We start from the raw sequence: 18801 nt of genomic DNA on the forward strand, positions 1-18801 counted from the left end.
CACATATATCTGGGATGGCATGAGGGTGAGTGAATGATGAGAGAATTTTCGTTTTTGGGTTAACTAACCCTTTAATAGCCAAAAAAAAAGAAAGAAAGAAAGTATCTAAAAGGAGGAACAACAGGATCCAACAGGTTTTACAAAGTGCATTGTTTTTTTTTTATTTTCGCTTAACAAAACAGTACATTGACCCATAGTTGCAATCAATGCCAGGTAGACAGCGCAAACTGCATTGGACAAAGAGCAGACAAAAACTTGTTTAAAGTTTAACTTGAAATCTGAATTAACCCTATTTAATTCATTACACGTTCCTGGTATTATTGTGCATGATTAAATGGTACATTATTTAATTGAACAAAATCCTAATTTGACACATTGACTTACTACATATTCTCATTCTCATTTGTAACTTAATTAATAAATTAATAAAATGTGGTTTTGTCAAATAGAGAATGGCCTAGCTAACAAGTACTTAGGATGCTTTATACAACAATACTACCAAAGGCAAGCAAACACTTCTTGCAAAATTAACATAAAAACTAGATCCTGAATATCAAAAAATTCTTGCATTACAGCATATGGCTCATTTTTATAAAAATAATTGTAACACTACACACTAAGTTTCCATTCATTACCATTAGTTCATACATAGATTTGTGAAATAACAATGAACAATATATTTTTACAGCATTTCTTAATCTTGGTTAATGTTATTTATTTTAATATTTTTTTTTTTATTAATTGTTCATTGTTCGTTCATAATGTATTAACTAATGTTTACCTATACTACTTTTAATAATAATTTAAAAAAATATTAGTATAAGTGTCAAAATTATCATTAACTAATATTAATAAATGCTGTAAAAGTACTATCAATATTTAGTTAATTTGTAGTTAATGTAATAATGTAGTTAACTAATTTTAACAAATGAAACCTTACTGTAAAGTGCTACAAACAATAATAATAAAACCCAGAACACATCTCCAGGCCATGGGCATGTGTTCACACTAATTTCACTGACATCATAAAGGGAAAAGATACATTAAAAAAGGTTAAAGCTGATGTGTGTAATTTTTCAATGTAATAATTATTTTCTATATTTCAGCTTAATATGCAGAGTCAAGTATAAATATGCAATTTATAGGTTCATTTCACCTCAACGTACAACACTGTGGCTTTGTGGTGCTATTAAAACATTCCTCTGTTTGTTTAAAGCATGTCCAGCCTGACACAGTGACAAATGGTGTGAGTTTGGGGTGAGACTATCTGTTTCAAAAACCAACAGAAAAACGAGAGCTTGTTGGAATCCGTTTGAAAACAGTGATTATTAATGTAATTTCATTTTGTGATGTGAGTGGTGCAGAAATGACACAATTCAGCTTTAAAACATATATATGTACAGTCATGCTACTGGACCCCAAAACAGGCAAACAGTAATATAAAGATCACATTAGCAATTGCACAGACAACACACTGTATTTGCTGAGGTCAGTCAAGTCTTTTAAACTCACAGTATAACACAGTCCCTTTTGTACATGTGTGATTAAGACTGAAGACAAGACTGAAGCAGAGAGGCAATGCTAAAATGGGATACATTTTTCCTACTATGGGATTGATTTCTACTAATTTCACTTTATCCAAGCTTTTTGGTTTTTGGAATGCTTTAAATGCACCCCATACCAAGGTTGGGCACAATTCAGAATTTAAGATTGGGATACCATTCAAGTCACAAGTTGGAATCGGAAACAAATTGGCCATGCCCAAAAAGGACGTTGAATAGGAATTAGAATTGGATTGAGAGGAAGACTGTTATTGGAAAAACTGTTTAAAGGAATATTCTGGGTTCAAAAAGGTTAAGCATTTGTGGCATAATGTTGATAACCACAAAAATGTATTTTGACTTGTCCCTCATTTTCTTAAAAAAAAAAAAGCAGCAGAAATAGTGTTACAGTGAGGCACTACAATGGAAGTGAATGGGAACATTTTTGGAGGGTTTAAAAGCAGAAAGTTGAGGCTTATAATTTTATAAAAACACTTACATTAATGCACTTTTGTTAAAACTTGTGTATTATTTGAGCAGTAAAGTTGAATGTTGTTTTTACAGACATTTTAGGGTTTGTTGACATTGCATCATCATGGCAACAAAGTTGTAAAACTGGCTATAAGTTTACATAGAAAAGGTTAGTAAGTGATTTTATCACAATCAAATTGTTTACATGCACTTTGTTTATGCCTTGTGGCTATACTTTTGAAAAAGTGAGTATTTTAATGTTAAAAAATTGGCCCCCATTCACTTCCATTGTAAGTGCCTCACTGAAACCCAGATTTTATTTGTATTATTTTTTTATATTTTTTTTAAGAAAAGGAGGGATGAGTTGAAATTAATTTTGGTGGTAATCAATATTATGCCACAAATGCTGTCGATTGAGCTTAACTTTTATTGAACCCAGAATATTCCTTTAAGGTTTCATTTTGCAAGCCTGCATTATGTTGTTTTGCTCTATTTGAAGACTTCTGGGTAAATTAGAGCATTCCGAGAGAAAGGTCTATTTATTAAATGTAATGAACAATTACATATAAATGAAATACATACACACACACACACACACACACACACACACACACACACACACACACACACACACACACACACACACACACACACACATATATATATTTATGTATCACATTTCAAACAGTTGATTATTAAATTATAATTAATATGATCTTAGTATTATGTTAATGGACATCGCCCAAATATTATATGTTACAGGTTTATGGGTAATTAATCCTGTAAAATGGAATGTATTATTAAAAACACTTAGGGCAGTTTTGTGAATTTCTTTTGAATTTCATTCCATTTTAATTCCAATTCCTAAAATTCAAATTCGATGTGCAATTCTGCATCATGTTTGCTACCTATTCAATTGAAAAATCTGGAATTGAATTGAAATTTACAAGGCATTCTCAATTAAATTCTTAATGGCAAACATCCTATATATCTGTTATATCTGTTCTTTTTAAATCATCTTTTCTTAACAGTGCTCAATCACATAACTGTCATGATTGTTCTAGCCTTTTTGTCAGTCTTGAACATACAGTACATAAAATCACATATGTAAACAAAGTAGAGCAGCAAATGGAATTCTTCAAATATTTCTAGATATACTAGTCTGCCAGGAAACATTAATTTGCCGAAGCCTTAATGATCTATTAATATCACTATTTAAATATAGCAATGGTTGTGATGTACCTATATAGTCAAGATTGAGCATCTAACAAGAGGTCAATTAATCAATTAAAACTGGAATTTTCAAAGTAAGTTAATAAATCTCAATAATAAGACTTAAATTCTAAAAGTTGATGTCTAAAATATAAAGTCAACATATGGGTCTCCATATTGAAAAGTACAAAATGCCATAATTGAATAAAATATATTTCAGTTGCTATATTACTGGTTCTCACCCATGAACTATGGCAGAAACGGAATGTGTGAGAATTGCAGACCCAGTGCAAATGAATCAATATTTGTGCAGTAGTTTCATTTAAATCTCTAGCTATCAGAATATGAGTTTAGTGGTAAACAAAACAGTACTCCTGATAAAATGGTGTCTGTGTATTAGGGCACAAGTGGACTACTAGAAGAATCAAGAATACATTTGAAGTCAATTTCACTTTCCACTAAAGCATGATTAAATGCTGGGAGCATCATATTCATCAAAATGTTCTGATTTAAGATTAAAGGTGTATATTCTCTAGAAAGTGTCATTAGTGCTATTTTAGCGATTTCACTGCTTTGGCCAGGTTGTTGTAAAACTCCACCATACTTGTGGGGAAAAACGAATCAACAACTGAGCGGGGAAGCAAACCTCCAAGATCGGTCTGAAAAAAGCTGAACAGCTGCGTTTTTCCTGGCTCCCTAAAGAGGAATACATACAAACAGATTTTATGCTATTGATTGATGAAATACTGCTATTACAAATGGAAACACTATGTTGTCTGACAACAACATTTGAAATGTAAAATTTTGTCTCTGTCTGCTGTCTTATATTTGAATGACATCAACCAAATACATTTTCATTGACTTACAAACAGGTTTCTGATATTTATGAGAGACTTACCCAGGAATTGGAACACAGGTACAGCCACACGGATGATTGAAGCCTCTGACGTACCTTGGTTGCGGAGGACAGTTTGGATGGCATACATTGGTAGCTATCAAATAATAAAAATGGGTGTTAATCAGATCTGGGGGCAGATTTCCCTTTTATCCATAATGATCTTATTCATACTGATCCAGCATTGCATTTCTGAACTAGGGCTGCAACTAACGATTACTTTGATAATCGATTAATCTAACGATTATTAGAACGATTATTCGGCGATTGTTGCAACGATTAATCATTAGCTCTTAACCCATTATTCAGCTTGTGCCCGACTTTAAAAGGTTGTATTTAACATGCTTACTAACAATAAACAGGAAAAAATACAAGATATTCACTGAATTAAAGGGAAAAAATACTTTTTATTAAGTTTAATTCAGTAAAAAATTGTTATCAAGTGTTTTTGTCTTGTTTTCCATTTAAAATTGTCTAAACATTCTTAAACAAGATACATTTAATTGAGAAGCAACATATAAGATATTTAGACTTGCTTTAAGACCGGGGTGGGCAACTATTTTGGTAAAGGGGCCACATTGGGCCTATTAAGTAGTGCATAAGGGGCCATATTGTATTCCTTTTGAGATAAAATGTTCTGCATTGATTTGGTTTTTGAATCTTTTAAGCCCAGAAATAGTTGTGTACTCAATTATCTGAAGTGTATCTGTGACTAGTGAGACTATTCTGCAATTGCCCAAAGTATTGTATTGCTCAACAAAGGTAGATACTTTTCTATCAGGCATTAAAAAACGAAATAAAGGCTGAGCTTATAAATGTATTATTCAATTTAACAATCTCTTCATCATGGGTCTGATTTAATAAAAACAGTTTTTTTTTTATTTATAGAACTTTTAATGTTTGTTGCAAAGCGGGTGAGTTTACTTCTAAAATAACAGAATAATACAGGATGTATGACAATGATATTCATGATGTTACTGCAAGAGTTAGATTAACATACAGGTCTTTTAAAGGGACTCTAACATTTCTAAATTGCACAAATAAATAATACATATAAATATTCGTCTCTGGCTTGCTTTTGCTCGCAAGTCAATGATGCTGAGACTTTTATATTTAATTTAATCACTGAGAAGGTTTACCTGCAAAGTAGAACCAAACATCACAAGCAGCCTCAAGAATGGACACAGAGTAGCCGTATAACACTTTTCCTTGAGCAGAATATTGCACTACAGATCGCTAGGTTTGCACAAAACAAGTATAACATTAGGCGGAATATTTCCAATTTGCGCAAGTATAAATCTCAGACTGGGGGTGTTGCGTCTCTTATCTTGTCTGCTTTAAGAGAATGTATCTTAAATATAAGTGTATTTTTTTTACTTGGTTATACTTCTGCGAGTGCAGTAAAGACTGCTTTATAAGTATATTAAAATATACTTATCTTCAAGATCTATTCTCTAAACGCAAGTCTAAATATCTTCTAAGCTGCTTCTCAGGTGAATGCATCTTTTTTTAAAGGATTTTTAGATATTTTAAAATATTTTAATTTTTAATATTATATTCAACATTCTCAGATCATTTTTTTTTCTTCTGCAGTATAGTTCCTAAAGTAAATGTACATTGTTTTAAATTAGTTTTAGATATTTTTATTGGAAAACAAGCCAAAACAAATCATAAACGTATTTTGTTGCCGTGTATAATGGGGTGAAGTCTACCTCCCTCACATTTGTGTTCACTTCAATCCATCTTTAACTCACAAAAAAACTCCCTCTTATTAATAAAGATGCATATTACCAATTTTCTTCATGATAAGAAATGCACAGAGACAGATATTATGATTCAATAAGTCGCAAGAATCACGTTATAATCTAGCTGCAGCAAATGCACGCTCAAGGGATGAGCGTCCCCGCGGCAGAGTGTGCATCAGCCGGATGTAGTTTCAATCTCTCCCCTTCAGATTGGGACATTCACACAACTCATAAAAGAGGCGCTGACTCCACTTATTCCACAACGAGAGTGCTTCTGTATTTACTTATTTGGTATTTTTGAATAATTCCCTTGTGTTTTGCGATCTACATACGCTGAAGATGTTTGGAAAATTTACAGTGCATCTGGACTGTGATCTGTGTAAGTCTTCCTCTCATTAGTCTTGTGGGAACTACAGTGCTGCTTCTCTTGCATCATGTTATGTTAAATAAGATCAAACGACTATTCGACAATGAAAATATTTGTTGACAATTTTTTATTGTCGAGGTTGTCGATAACATCGACTAATTGTTTCAGCCCTATTCTGAACTTTCTGAAAATATATTTCTTAAAGTATAGGCTATGTGAGAACAGCTGCAGATTCAAGTTAAAATAAAGAAAGAAGGTCATAACCCAGCACACCATTTGATGACACTGTGCCGTCCTCATCGTGCTTGATGGAAATTACATCGACAAAGTCTCGAGGCGATATAATACCCATAGCTGCTGATGGAGTTGCAGTTCGACAGACCATAACATCCTAGGAAATGAAAAAGGGAAAAAGAGAAATATTTAGTATAACATAAGTTAGTGTGAATCCATGGTTGTATCGCTGCAATGTCAAAGTGCATCAAAAACCTCTCAGTGGCTATTGGAAAAAATAATTATTGAGAATATCCTACTTATCTAAAGTAAGAATAGTCATATATAAATAGTAAAATAGTGTTCCTTACACTGGTAAACTGGTCAGGTCATGAGCACCCAACAATGAACCTTTCTTATGGGTGTGTATTAGTGTTTATCTTACCCCAGACACCTGCTCAAGTAGCTCAAACTTTTTTATATTTGCGTCCCATTTCACACGAAGTCCATTGATTTCAGGTTTCAAGCAATCCCATACTTTCTCTGGACTGCCACTGACAATCCCCTCCCCCTTATACCTGTAAAACAAAGAGAAACACTATCACTACTCGTGCATACTGGACAAAGGTTAATGTCCTTGCTGTCATTTTGTTTGCACTGTCTACAGTGTGTTAATGCTAGGAAAAAAGAAATATACAAACATAAAGTATATAATGTTACTGTAAAAAAATATTTATATAATTCGAATATAATTGTAAAACTTGTACAGATTACATATTAATGTTATATAAATAATATAACATTAATATAGTGCATACGACTGGCCTAAAATAATATTGATTATGCATATTACTATATAATACATGAGTATGCTGAGAATAGAGTTCAATGTATTGATCTCAATCACACTGACTTCAAGTTCATTTCTATGAGTGCATCATATTTATCATAATAGGATTCCCCTTAAAACTAGAACAATTGACAAAAAAGGCCAACGGGAATTATACACAAGAATACAAAAATGCTAAATAAGGTTCACATAAATATTTTGTAAAACTACTTAATAAATAAACTTAAAAAAATGCTTAATTCATATATTATCTGTTGTGCCAAATAAATGTAAAGCAAATGTAGGGCAATCATAGCACAAACAAACAAATAAATAAATATACAGTTTGCACTTGTACATATATATATATTCTGACTTGCTGGATGGACTCTGTGGAGAAGTTTAAACCTGTTTAAATCTTATATTGTATATTTAGGATATGATACTTCAGGAGTGAGTGCAGGGACAATGGCAGATCGACATGCATTTACAAATGTATGCTTACACATTCCCCGGGAATTCACTAGAGGGTCGCCAATACACCACGACGTCATTCTAGAAAATACAAAAAAAAACAAAAACAATGTTTGTTCATAGACTGATCTATTGTACTGGGTAGATCTTTAACATCTGCAACAGATCACAAAAACAGATATGTTTACTACTTACAGTTTTCTTGCATATTTTCCATCCGGATTCGTCTTTTCTGTAGCTCGCAAGACGATCTTCAACTGATCTGGCCGTATCTATATAATCCATGACTATATAATCCAAACTAGCCTTTATAATTGTATTAATTGTTCCTTAACACCACATGCATTTAGATCTTTGTATCATGCGCGAATGGCTGCAACCTACAAATATTCTCAAATTAAAACCGTCGACCGTCGATTGTCACGCGATCATTGAGCAAGCACGTCCAATTTCCATAAACTAACACTACAACCACTGTTAAATCCGTCAGCTTCTAGTGCAACAATACAAATGTTTGCAGTTCATTCATTAGTTAAATATGGTCACAGTGACTGTCATCGTGACCGACCGGCGACGACAGATAATTATCGATACAGTTGTACAGATATGAAAGGAACTCGTCGATTATGCATGCGCGATCAAGATGGATTGAACGTGGTTTTTAAAAATGGATAATAACTCGTCTTATGCTACAAATAGAATTCCATAATTTACAGTAAAAGCCATTTCCTTGCTCTGTATGGGAATAATGCATTCTGGGAAATGTAGTTTCCGGCAACGTTAGCGCAAATGTGGGTTGCCATGTGTTAACAGGGTCATTCTGTAAAACTGGAGCTTTTCCAGTTTGATACGGTGACTTTTAAAGATTTTTTTTATTTTACATTTTTGTAAGATTTTAAATATTATATCAGACTATGTGTTAATAAATGCATTGTCTCATCTCAATCTAAATGAATATATTTTGACCCCAGGAAGCGATTCAAAGGAGTAATTTTACCTTGTGAAAGTGCATGATTGTGTATTTATTCCATCGAGGATTGTCGTAGAATGCGTGTGCCCATATGCAGCTTTCAGTGCATGAGTAAACAAATTACGTTCAATAAAAACAGACTGTTGTGTCTCCACTTTCTGATTTCAGAAAAAAGGAAAAACTCTTGGTGACAGAATCTCTATGAATTACAATCAGCGTTTGTGATGATTGGCAATTAAGTGGTGAAAAGGTTTAAATTAGCTTGATGTCTTGTCAGTTCTTTAATAAAAGAAGCTCACTGGTCACTTGTCATAAAACACAAGTCCCTGCCTCTGTGAAAGAAAGATTTTTTTCAAGCTAGCCAGATGTGTTTTTTAAATTTCAAAGCCATTAACTCAACATATAGTCCCAAAGGTTAAGTGATTAATGACCTCGCGCTGACAGACACTAATCTCCGCTCACCTGCCTCCGACTGGCCGCCGATTATGCTAATGAAGCTCACACCTGACAATCACTGTAAAATCAGCTAGTGTGGAATCTGCTTTACAGGAAGCTTAGCAGATTTGGTCATCTTTTCCCAATAGACAGAAGAAAAATGTGGAAAACTTAGTAGTAATTGTTACAATGAAAAACATAAGCAATGTCTTACATGGCTAATTTGGCCTATACAGTATGTACTTTTGAATTATAAACCGAATTAAGATCATGCGTTATCAAAAGGATAGTTGAATTTTCCCAAAAATGAAAATTCTATCTTCATTTACTCACTCTCATGATATCCCAGACTTTCTTTCTTCACCAGACACATTTGAAGAAAAAATAAAATATATCTTAGCTCAGTAGGTCCTTAAAATGCAAGTGGATGAGGGGCCTGGGTAGCTCAGCAAGTAAAGACGCTGACTACCACACCTGGAGTCGCAAGTTCGAGTGCAAAGCAAATCCAGTCAGGCAACCAATTGGCCCTGTTGCTAGTGTGGGTAGCGTCACATTGGGATACCCTCCTCGAGGTCGCTACAACGTGGTTCTCAATCTGGGTGGGGCACGTGGTGAGTTGTGTGTGGATGCCGCGGAAAATAGCGTGAGCCTCCACACGCGCTAGGTCTCCGTGGTAACACGCTCAACAAGCCATGTGATAAGATGCGCGGATTGACTGTCTCAAACGTGGAGTCAACTGATTTTAGTACTCCGACACCCGGATTGAGGCGAGCCACTATGCCACCACGAGGACTTAGAGCACATTGGGAATTGGGCATGCCAAATTGGGGAGAAAAGGGGAGAAAAAAAAATGCAAGTGGATGGTGATATGACTTTTGAAGCTCCAAAAAGAACAGATAGTCAGCATAAACGTAATCCATATGACTCCAGCTGTTCAATTAATGTCTTCTAAAGCAACACAATCAGTTTTGGTGTGAAAAAGATAAATATTTAAGTTCCTTTTGAACTCTAAATTATCACTTCCGGTCAGCAACGGCATGCGCGTGTGCGACAACAGAACCAAGACACGTGTTACACAGCTGGTAGAGCAACACTGTTTACATGTGAGGAGGAACGCTGAACAGAAGCTTTGTTGGTTTTGGCTTAGATCTGTATTTATCTGGTTCTTTACTCACAACTGTGCTTTTGTGTGCTCATCCTGGATGTCTCAAACGAGTGGAGAATGTGAGATTACGTCTGTATCTTGGCAACGGACCAACGGAAGGTGGCGATCACACGAGAGACTGTGTGATCTCCACCCTCTTGTGAAGCTTACCGAAAACATTAATATCATATCATGAAATCATGATGGTGAGTAAATAATGAGAGATTTAAAATTTTGGGGTAAACTTTCCCTTTATGGCTTACTTTTGCTTTTTCATTAAACATTTAATACTAGCAGGGCTTACACATTTTAAAGTCTTCCTAGATTCTGTTACACAAATTTGGTTGCTTATATACAGTAACAACTGAATTAAAACCATCAGCTTTCTTACACCACCATGTAAACTAAACTAACTTTGACAATTGTAAAGTTTAACTTAACATTACAAGCTTTTTCCTCATGAACATTTGTTTTTAGAACGATAAAAACAAAATGTCTGGATTTTGTTAATGTTTTTAGACAATGACTTAATTAACACAGATGGACTCAGATGACACCTGTATTGTAGAATGACCCATGACATGGATTAGGGGGACTAAATGTTCAATGACATTGAAATTGACAAAATTTTAATATTGTTGCAGGAAAGTGTCCCCCTCAGTGTCTATTGTGGTTATAGTCCTGCTCCATGAACTCCAAAAGTGTGCTGAGTTAATCATCAGTCTTTATAAGGAACTCTTAAATAACCTTTTCAACTGTTGGCCTAGGTAGTTGGATCAAGTAACCATCATAAACATTGTGGGGGGAACGTGGTTGGCCAAAATGGGGTTTTCACAGTTTGGCACTTCATTATTAGTCTCCCCATCCTTAATTCTGAATTTGAAGATACACTATGTAATTGGATCACTGGGTCTACAAATATGAAAATACTTTCATATTACTTGCGTAATCAGATTTAATGGATACATGCAAAATACACTTACAGTTTGATAATCTTTGTGCTTTCACAGGACAAAACAGTAACTTTAACATGATAAAGATTTAGATATTGTAGCTTTTTGAATTATAATCTCTATTTTAGATATAAATATGTTAAACATTTGAGCAAAGAAGATCATTAGAGCCAGACACATTCAGTTTAACGCTGTTCTTGGATTTCTTTTTGGTCAGCTTCGCACTGGGCTTCAGGTACTTTTCCTTATTGTGAATGACCTGGATGTACTGGTCTGTGCTGCTGTTTTGTTGGTCACTGCTGGACGCCAGTGATGCAGAATCTGACTCGGTCAGCGAGGGCTCCACTTTGTGCCTGGTCTTGGGCTTGACATGTGGCACTCCATACCTGTAAGTCGACTCCGGGCCTTGGATGTTTGTTTGAGAGTAGGGGTGAGAGCCATCATTCACCCAGTCTTCTTCCTGGTCTTCCTCCTCTTCCTCACCATATAAACCCTGCTCCATAGACAATTGACTATTAATTGTATCGCCAATGTAGAACCTTGCGGGCGGGTGGAGATCTGACTGAGATTTTGGATGGTGAGTCTGTCTGAATGATCCCCTCCTTGTGCTGCTCTTAGGGTCTTCCTCTTCCTCCTCTTCCTCACTGAGGTGTGGCTGATGGCCTCGGTGAGGGGTTCGAGGTATGCAACACTTTACGTTACGAGGATACAGCTCTACTATCTCTGTTGGTTCATTCGCTAGGCGATAATGCCTTGGCACACGTGTTGTGGAGCGCATTAACTTCTTGCGAGCTTCATGCTCGTTGACGATTACGTAGCGTGTTGTATGGGCCCGGAGGCCCACATAGCTCTGAGCTGTGGTTATGCTGGGCTCGGTGTGCTTGGGGCGGTTGGTCTTGCGATACAGTGGATCAGAGGTTATGTTCTCGGTGTACCGTGTACAGGGTTTGTAGGCCATGTGATGGTAGGATTTGGAGTGGTATGAACCACTACTCAAGTACCCAGCATGCCTGCATATCAGAGAACGTAATGTTTGTACATATCTGTATTCACAGAAACAAAGACATTTCCCCTATACTATATTATGCAGATGTTAAATTATTTTGTTTAAAGGAATAGTTCAATCAAAAATTAAACTTCAGTCATAATCCAGTTTGTCTTTTTATCTTATAATGAACACAAAATATTAGATGTTTTAATGAATATCATGGTCTATTTTTTTCAATACAATGACAGTGACAGTTTTTTTCATTTTAAAGCTTAAAGGGATAGTTCACCCAAAAATAAAAATTATCTCATTATTCACTTACTCCGATGCCAGCCCAGATGTGTATGACTGTCTTTTTTCAGCAGAACACGAATTAAGATTTTAAGAAAAATGTTGATTCTCTGTAGGTCCTTCAGAAGACATTAATTGATCGACTGGAGTCATATGGATTGCTTTTATGCTGCTGAAATATGCCTTTTGGACCATCAAATAGCCAGCAGACTGATGGCACATGTTTACATTACATTACATTATAAGGACCTACAGAGCTTTTTTTTCAGTTTATCTTCAAATGTGTTTTGCTGAAGAAAGACAGTCCTGAACATCTGGGATGGCATCAGGGTTAGTGAATAATGAGAGAATTAAAGTTTTTAGGTGAACTATTCCTTTAAAAAAAGGACCCAAAAGAATCACAAAAGTAGGTTTTGATGAGAAACAATCTGGCCTGCGATATTCATTAAAACATTTCTGCATAAGAAAAAATGTCATGAACGACATGAATGTAGTAAATTATGGCCACATTTTTTTGGTGAACTATTCCTTTAAGCTATGTGCAAATGGTTGAGATGAAGTCGGAAATTTACTTTCAAAATGCAAGCAATGTCTTCCCCTATCCCAATGATCTGAAATGATGGCATAACATGAACACTAACAGTAAATGTCTTAAAATGTATTAAAATGTTTAAAGTCAACATTAAATAAAAATGGACCCAAATAGATTTTCTTAATATATGTTTGTGGTCTTATGAATCCCACGTGATTAATCTGTAATCATTATTCTGAATAAAACAAATGTTTGTCTTTGTAATATTTCATTAAAATGCAATATGTTTCACCACCTTCTCTAATCCCTCACCTCTAACCAACCGATTCATTCTTGTACGCTTACTTTTTAATTCTCAGTGGATAAAATCAGGTCCTGCCCTTCATGTTATAATTAAATTCATATTTTTAAATTAAAGTAAAAATGGGTTGGAAATGATGTTTCAAGTCAAATTATGTTGACTTTAAAGCAAATTCGAAACCAGCATCTATGTATTATATATATATATATATATATATATATATATATATATATATATATATATATATATATATATATATATTCACATTAGTCTAAAAGTAAAGCAGCTTATAATACAATATTGTTGTTTCATTGGTATTGATGTTCATTGAAAAACCCACAAGAGTATCTATATCTTCTAAGTACAGTCTTCTTTTAAGAGAAATTTCCACTGCAGTCATAGGTAGAAAATATAATTGTAGTATTAGGATTAAATAACTTTCAAGATTTACTGCTGTTGCATGATCAAATTCAATGAGAATATCAAACCTGATTGGTATGTACTCCACTAGCCGTACTTGTCTTTGTGGAACTGAAGGGCTGCTGTACATTCTGAAAGCACTACACAGGCAAAAATGAGGGCAGTGAAGCTTTGTGAACTGCAGATGTATGGAACTAAGCAGCAATGAATGGATATATATATATATATATATATATATATATATATATATATATATATATATATATATATATATATATATATATATATTTTTTATAGATCTTTTTTTTTTTTTATACCAAGGAGAATCACAAACCTATTGGGTATGTGTTCTGCTTTGTGTTTCTGTCGCACAGGGACTGCTGGACTCCGTGACGCACCGGCAGCTCTTGGGACATCAGGACGTGAAGCTGACTGGGTTATGGTCCGAATGCCGTTGCCATGGCGGACAGGAGATTCGAAGTTAGTGACATTGCCATTGCGTCGTGGAGGGGAGGCAGAGCGGGCAGAGGACTCCATACTGGTTATGTCACTTTCTTGTTCCGGCTTTTTATCATCGCCCTCAGGTGCTTGTTGACGCACTGTGAATAACACATTTACACACCAAAATGTTTAGGCATCTTGGCAAGCTGATACTGCCTTTTGACTCAACAGTCTTGTATTTATAATGAAGATTGTTTATACATAATGTACCTGCAGCTAACTTAAATACTTTCTTCTTGTCATCTGTCCGCTCCTGAAACAAGAATAAATGTAATTACTATTGTAAAAAAAAACTGCTGGAGGCAGGAGATTATATGAAATGTTGATGTTCTAGGACAGTGCGGTATGACGTTACATACAGTGTGAAATGTACTATACTGTTTAAACTGTGTTAAATACACCGATAAGCCACAACATTAAAACCACCTGCCTAATCAGTTAGGTCCCCCTCCTGCCGCTAAAGCAGCGCCAACCCCATCTCAGAATATTCTTATCACCACAATTGTGCAGAGCGGTTACCGTAGACTTTGTCAGTTCGAACCAGTCTGGCCATTCTCTAGTGACCTCTCTCATCAACAAGGCATTTCTGTCCACAGAACTGCTGCTCACTTGATGTTTGTATTTGGCACCATTCTGAGTAAATTCTAGACACTGTTGTGCGTGAAAATCCCATGAGATCAGCAGTTACAGAAATACTCAAACTAGCCCATCTGGTACCAACAATCATCCATGTGGTTATCTAATCAGCCAATCGTATGGCAGCAGTGCAGTGCATAAAATTATTCACATCAACCATCAGAACGAGGAAAAAATATGATTTAACTGACTAAGCCTACAGTAACTCAGATTACCACTCTGTACAACTGTGGTGAGAAGAATAGCATCTCAGAATCTCTCCTGAGATGCGGGTGTGCGCTGCTTTGGCGGCACAAGGGGGACTTACACAATATTAGGCAAGTGGTTTAAATGCTGTGGCTGATCAGTGTATATTTGTGCTGCTATCAGTGGGCAGGACGGCTTAAATTTATTTACAAGTAAGACATGAGGAAAAAACTGTTATTAAGGGGGTTTATTTGTCTTAATGCCTTAGTGGAATTTAAAAATAGCATATTGTACTATTAATACATAATTCAACTGATGTTGTCACTCAATGCAGAGAAATAAGTAATAAAAAAGATACCAACGCACTATAGGCTATTGAAGGACTGGCTTTGGTAAGCTCGGACGTTATCGGTTCTGCTGTCGGTACTGGAGAAATTAAGAAAATACATTTATTATTGCTATAAAGAGAAAGCCATTTCTATGTATAATATAATATGAAACCATTTGTCTGTGATGCAATTTAGCTATTCGCAGTCAGAGAGAGAGAGAGAGAGAGAGATCTCTCTCACGTGGTGCCACAGCGAGCACAACACTAGCCCTGCTTAATGAGTGACAGAACTAAACATTCAAACGTAGCCTGGTTACACTTAGATCTGTGATATTAGTCTGATTTTATTTTAGATTTCGCCTTCCAAAGATTATATAAAGAATATTTATACATAAGCCGCATTCTGTCTAGCACAACTTCCTTCCCTTCACAGCGGTGCACTGACATTTCTCCCTAAAACTCAACATCAGAATCAGCACGATCGGTGATTGTTGTAAAATGCAGTCTAGCTACTGTTGCTAAATTGCGGGACGTGTTTAATAATAAACAGAGTGCAAGAAATACTGTTACAAAGGTGGTGCACGCTCTGAAACAGACCGCAACGAGACAAGCAAAGTATAGGCTACTTTGCGTTTCATGTGCGCATCTAAACGATCAACTATACACAAAAATATGTCAAAACGACCGGCTTGGAGACTTATTTAAACACAGTTTATGTCTTAAATTGATGTAGTTATGGAAATAGTTGGGAGAAAATTTGGTGCATCAGGAGCCTATTAGACTCGGTCTTATAGGGGAAGCAGTCTAATGAACATGCTGACGATTGAGCCATTACTGCGAATCAAACAACAAAAGGCAAAGAGAAAATCACTTGCAGCTCTTGAATGAATAACTTCTGCATTAATAAGCATTAATCTATCTATGATAAACTATGCAGTGTTATTTTACAATTGATTACTTTATTAGATTTCTTTTTAGACCACACCTGAACAGTAATGTTAGTAGACCTTCCTGAAATTAAATCACTGTGCCTATATAACATTTATCTTTGTGTAATTGTTTATCTTTTGTTTATCTTTGTTTAATAATATATATATATATATATATATATATATAACAAAAATAACCATTAAGAATACCGTTAAAGTACCGGATCAATAAGCAGAATCGGTAAGAGTAGTAATACCATTAAAACCTTAACAATACCCATCCCTAGTTATGCCTGTGCTTCTCTTGGATGCTCTGAATATTGGATTATGTGTCTGGATTGCCCCTTAATTAAAGCTGCATTTGGATCTCAACCTTCGTGTCTCGGAGCAGTTCTTAACACCTGCTTTATTTATTTAATATATTTGTTATACATTATTTATACAATATGTTTTTACATTATACATTTTTAAGTGTACAAGTGCAGATTGGTCAAGTGTTCAATAAATGTATTTGTTGAGAAATTTTGTCTATCTTAAGTAATTATTTGTGTTACATTCATACTTTCAAATAAAATGTTCAAATAAGAGGTTAAAAACAAGCACATATCGGCCAAAATAAATCGGCAGCATTAATCGGCCATCGGCCGACCCGGATTTCAAAAGATTGGCATCGGAAAAAACCCATATCGGTCGACCCATATATTGGCATCTGAAAAAAACCCATATCGGTCGACCTCTAAAAATTACTCATACCATGATAATAAGAATTTAGTTATACCGCCTATTATGTCCTAATCCTGTTCCATTTGGGTTCCTCATTTAAATTATTGCCACATAATCAAAATGATATTCCATTTATAGTAACTCACGGTCTGCAGCTGCAATCTCAGCTGGCTGTTGGTGACTTTGAGTGATCTAGCGATGGACTGTAGGTAGTAGATCAGCATACTGAAAGAGAACGTGAGAAACTGAACTAAAATAAAGGATTTGAACATTTGCCTGATAAAATTATTTTCTCTGTGATAATTAAGGCCAGTCTAGATGTAGAAGTATAGCACTTACAACAGTAGAAGCAATGCAGGCAACACCACCACAGGACTGGTGATGTAATTCATCACTTTACTGAACCACAGCGGGAAGTCGTTTGCAATGGTCTCGGAGATGATGTCGTAAATTTTCTCCTGACCACTACAGAGTGGTGGAGGAGATGTAAAGAAAAGCAGACAGCCATTAACTATATATTTTTAACTAAATTATAAAGACTTTTTGCACAGCACTTTGGAATCTTAAATTCTGATTGTTCAATCAGATTCTGTGGTCAAATATTTTGCATTGTTATCATTAAACTGTATAATTGAACATTGTCCCAGGAAACCAATTTCCAACATAGCTGTGCTTATTTCATAACACCTGTATCACTCTGCGGTCTCTTTCTTCTAATGTAAATCAATATTAAATGTCCTTGTATTTATTTATTGTTTGTAGGTAGCCATCAAATAATTAATCATATAATTGGAACAATCTAGAGTCAGCCAAACTTTTTATTTTTATTTTCTTAAAGTAAACACCTTCAAAACTATATAAGACCACTCCTCTTCATGTAATGCAACTGACTGTACATTATCCCTTATTTTTGTATTATGCTATTATTATTGCACAATATATGATTACAGGTTGTTTCATAGGTTGGCCTTCATTAATTTGCAGCCTTCTGAATCTTTCTTAATGGAATCTTTCATTTATTTCCACGCGACAAGGGGAATTGTTTTTATTATTTTTGTTGTTGAGACTTGATGTCACCATAGAATGGCACCTTGAATAGTATGCTGCCATGTAGGGGAGTGATACATATTGTGGAAGTACTGTATGCTTGAAGGGATATTTAAGCCAAATACTGAAAATAAATTACTCACCCCAATGACATGCTTCTCTTTTGTCTCACGACATGCTAGGATTGAATGTACACATGGTAAATTAAATGGTAAATGGTGTGCACTTATATAGCGCCTTTTTAACCTTAGCGGTATTCAAATCGCTTTACACTTCGTCTCATTCACCCATTCACACACGTCCACACATTAACACACCAATGACGGCAGAGCTGCCATGCAAGGCGTTAGCCTGCCATTGGGAGCAACATGGGGTTCATTATCTTGCCCAAGGACACTTCGGCATGTGGAGTAGTGTAGGTCGGGAATCGATCCACGAACCCTGCGGTTAGTGGACAACCCGCTCTACCACCTGAGCCACATGCATTAATTAGATTTAAGAGTACAGTGAAGGTCAAGATTTTCTGCAATTAACAACTAATTTTGATTAAGTACACATTTTTGATCTCTTCCTCACACAAGGCTATTGTATGGCTTCAGAGGACTTGATAATAGTCATCTGGAGTCAATTTTATGGTACTTTTTTGTTCTTTTTGGAGCTTGGAAGCCAA

General features: G+C 35.3%; 2 protein-coding genes across 2 annotated transcripts in view; both read right to left on the reverse strand.

Moving 5' to 3' along the window:
• Positions 1–152: 152 nt before the first annotated feature.
• Positions 153–8483, reverse strand: stard5 (StAR-related lipid transfer (START) domain containing 5). The gene is made up of 6 exons (XM_052129446.1): positions 7943–8483; positions 7779–7828; positions 6890–7022; positions 6505–6622; positions 4123–4216; positions 153–3920 (listed from the first exon to the last, which is right to left on the reverse strand). The coding sequence occupies exons 1-6, from the start codon at positions 8030–8032 to the stop codon at positions 3776–3778; spliced, it is 630 nt and encodes a 209-aa protein (XP_051985406.1). The 5' UTR covers positions 8033–8483; the 3' UTR covers positions 153–3775.
• Positions 8484–11307: 2824 nt separating this feature from the next.
• Positions 11308–18801, reverse strand: part of LOC127646280 (transmembrane channel-like protein 3) — a 30342-nt gene continuing 22848 nt past the window's right edge. Inside the window, exons 18-22 of the mRNA XM_052129801.1 lie at positions 17424–17549; positions 17231–17309; positions 14493–14535; positions 14116–14380; positions 11308–12259 (exon numbers count right to left, since the gene is read on the reverse strand). Coding sequence (XP_051985761.1) covers positions 11389–12259; positions 14116–14380; positions 14493–14535; positions 17231–17309; positions 17424–17549 — 1384 coding nt within the window. The 3' untranslated portion in view covers positions 11308–11388. The remainder of the gene's footprint in view (positions 12260–14115; positions 14381–14492; positions 14536–17230; positions 17310–17423; positions 17550–18801) is intronic.

The sequence above is a fragment of the Xyrauchen texanus genome, chromosome 1 (assembly GCF_025860055.1).
Source record: "Xyrauchen texanus isolate HMW12.3.18 chromosome 1, RBS_HiC_50CHRs, whole genome shotgun sequence".
Lineage (NCBI taxonomy): Eukaryota > Metazoa > Chordata > Actinopteri > Cypriniformes > Catostomidae > Xyrauchen > Xyrauchen texanus.

Bases quoted from the DNA above. Each gene is read 5' to 3' on its own strand.
- stard5 (XM_052129446.1), bottom strand. From the start codon at position 8,032: ATGGATTATATAGATACGGCCAGATCAGTTGAAGATCGTCTTGCGAGC. The intron at 6,623-6,889 runs GTAAGATAAACA...TTCATTTCCTAG, and splicing joins TACTTGAGCAGGTGTCTGGG to GATGTTATGGTCTGTCGAAC. The intron at 3,921-4,122 runs GTAAGTCTCTCA...ATTCCTCTTTAG, and splicing joins ACCTGTGTTCCAATTCCTGG to GGAGCCAGGAAAAACGCAGC.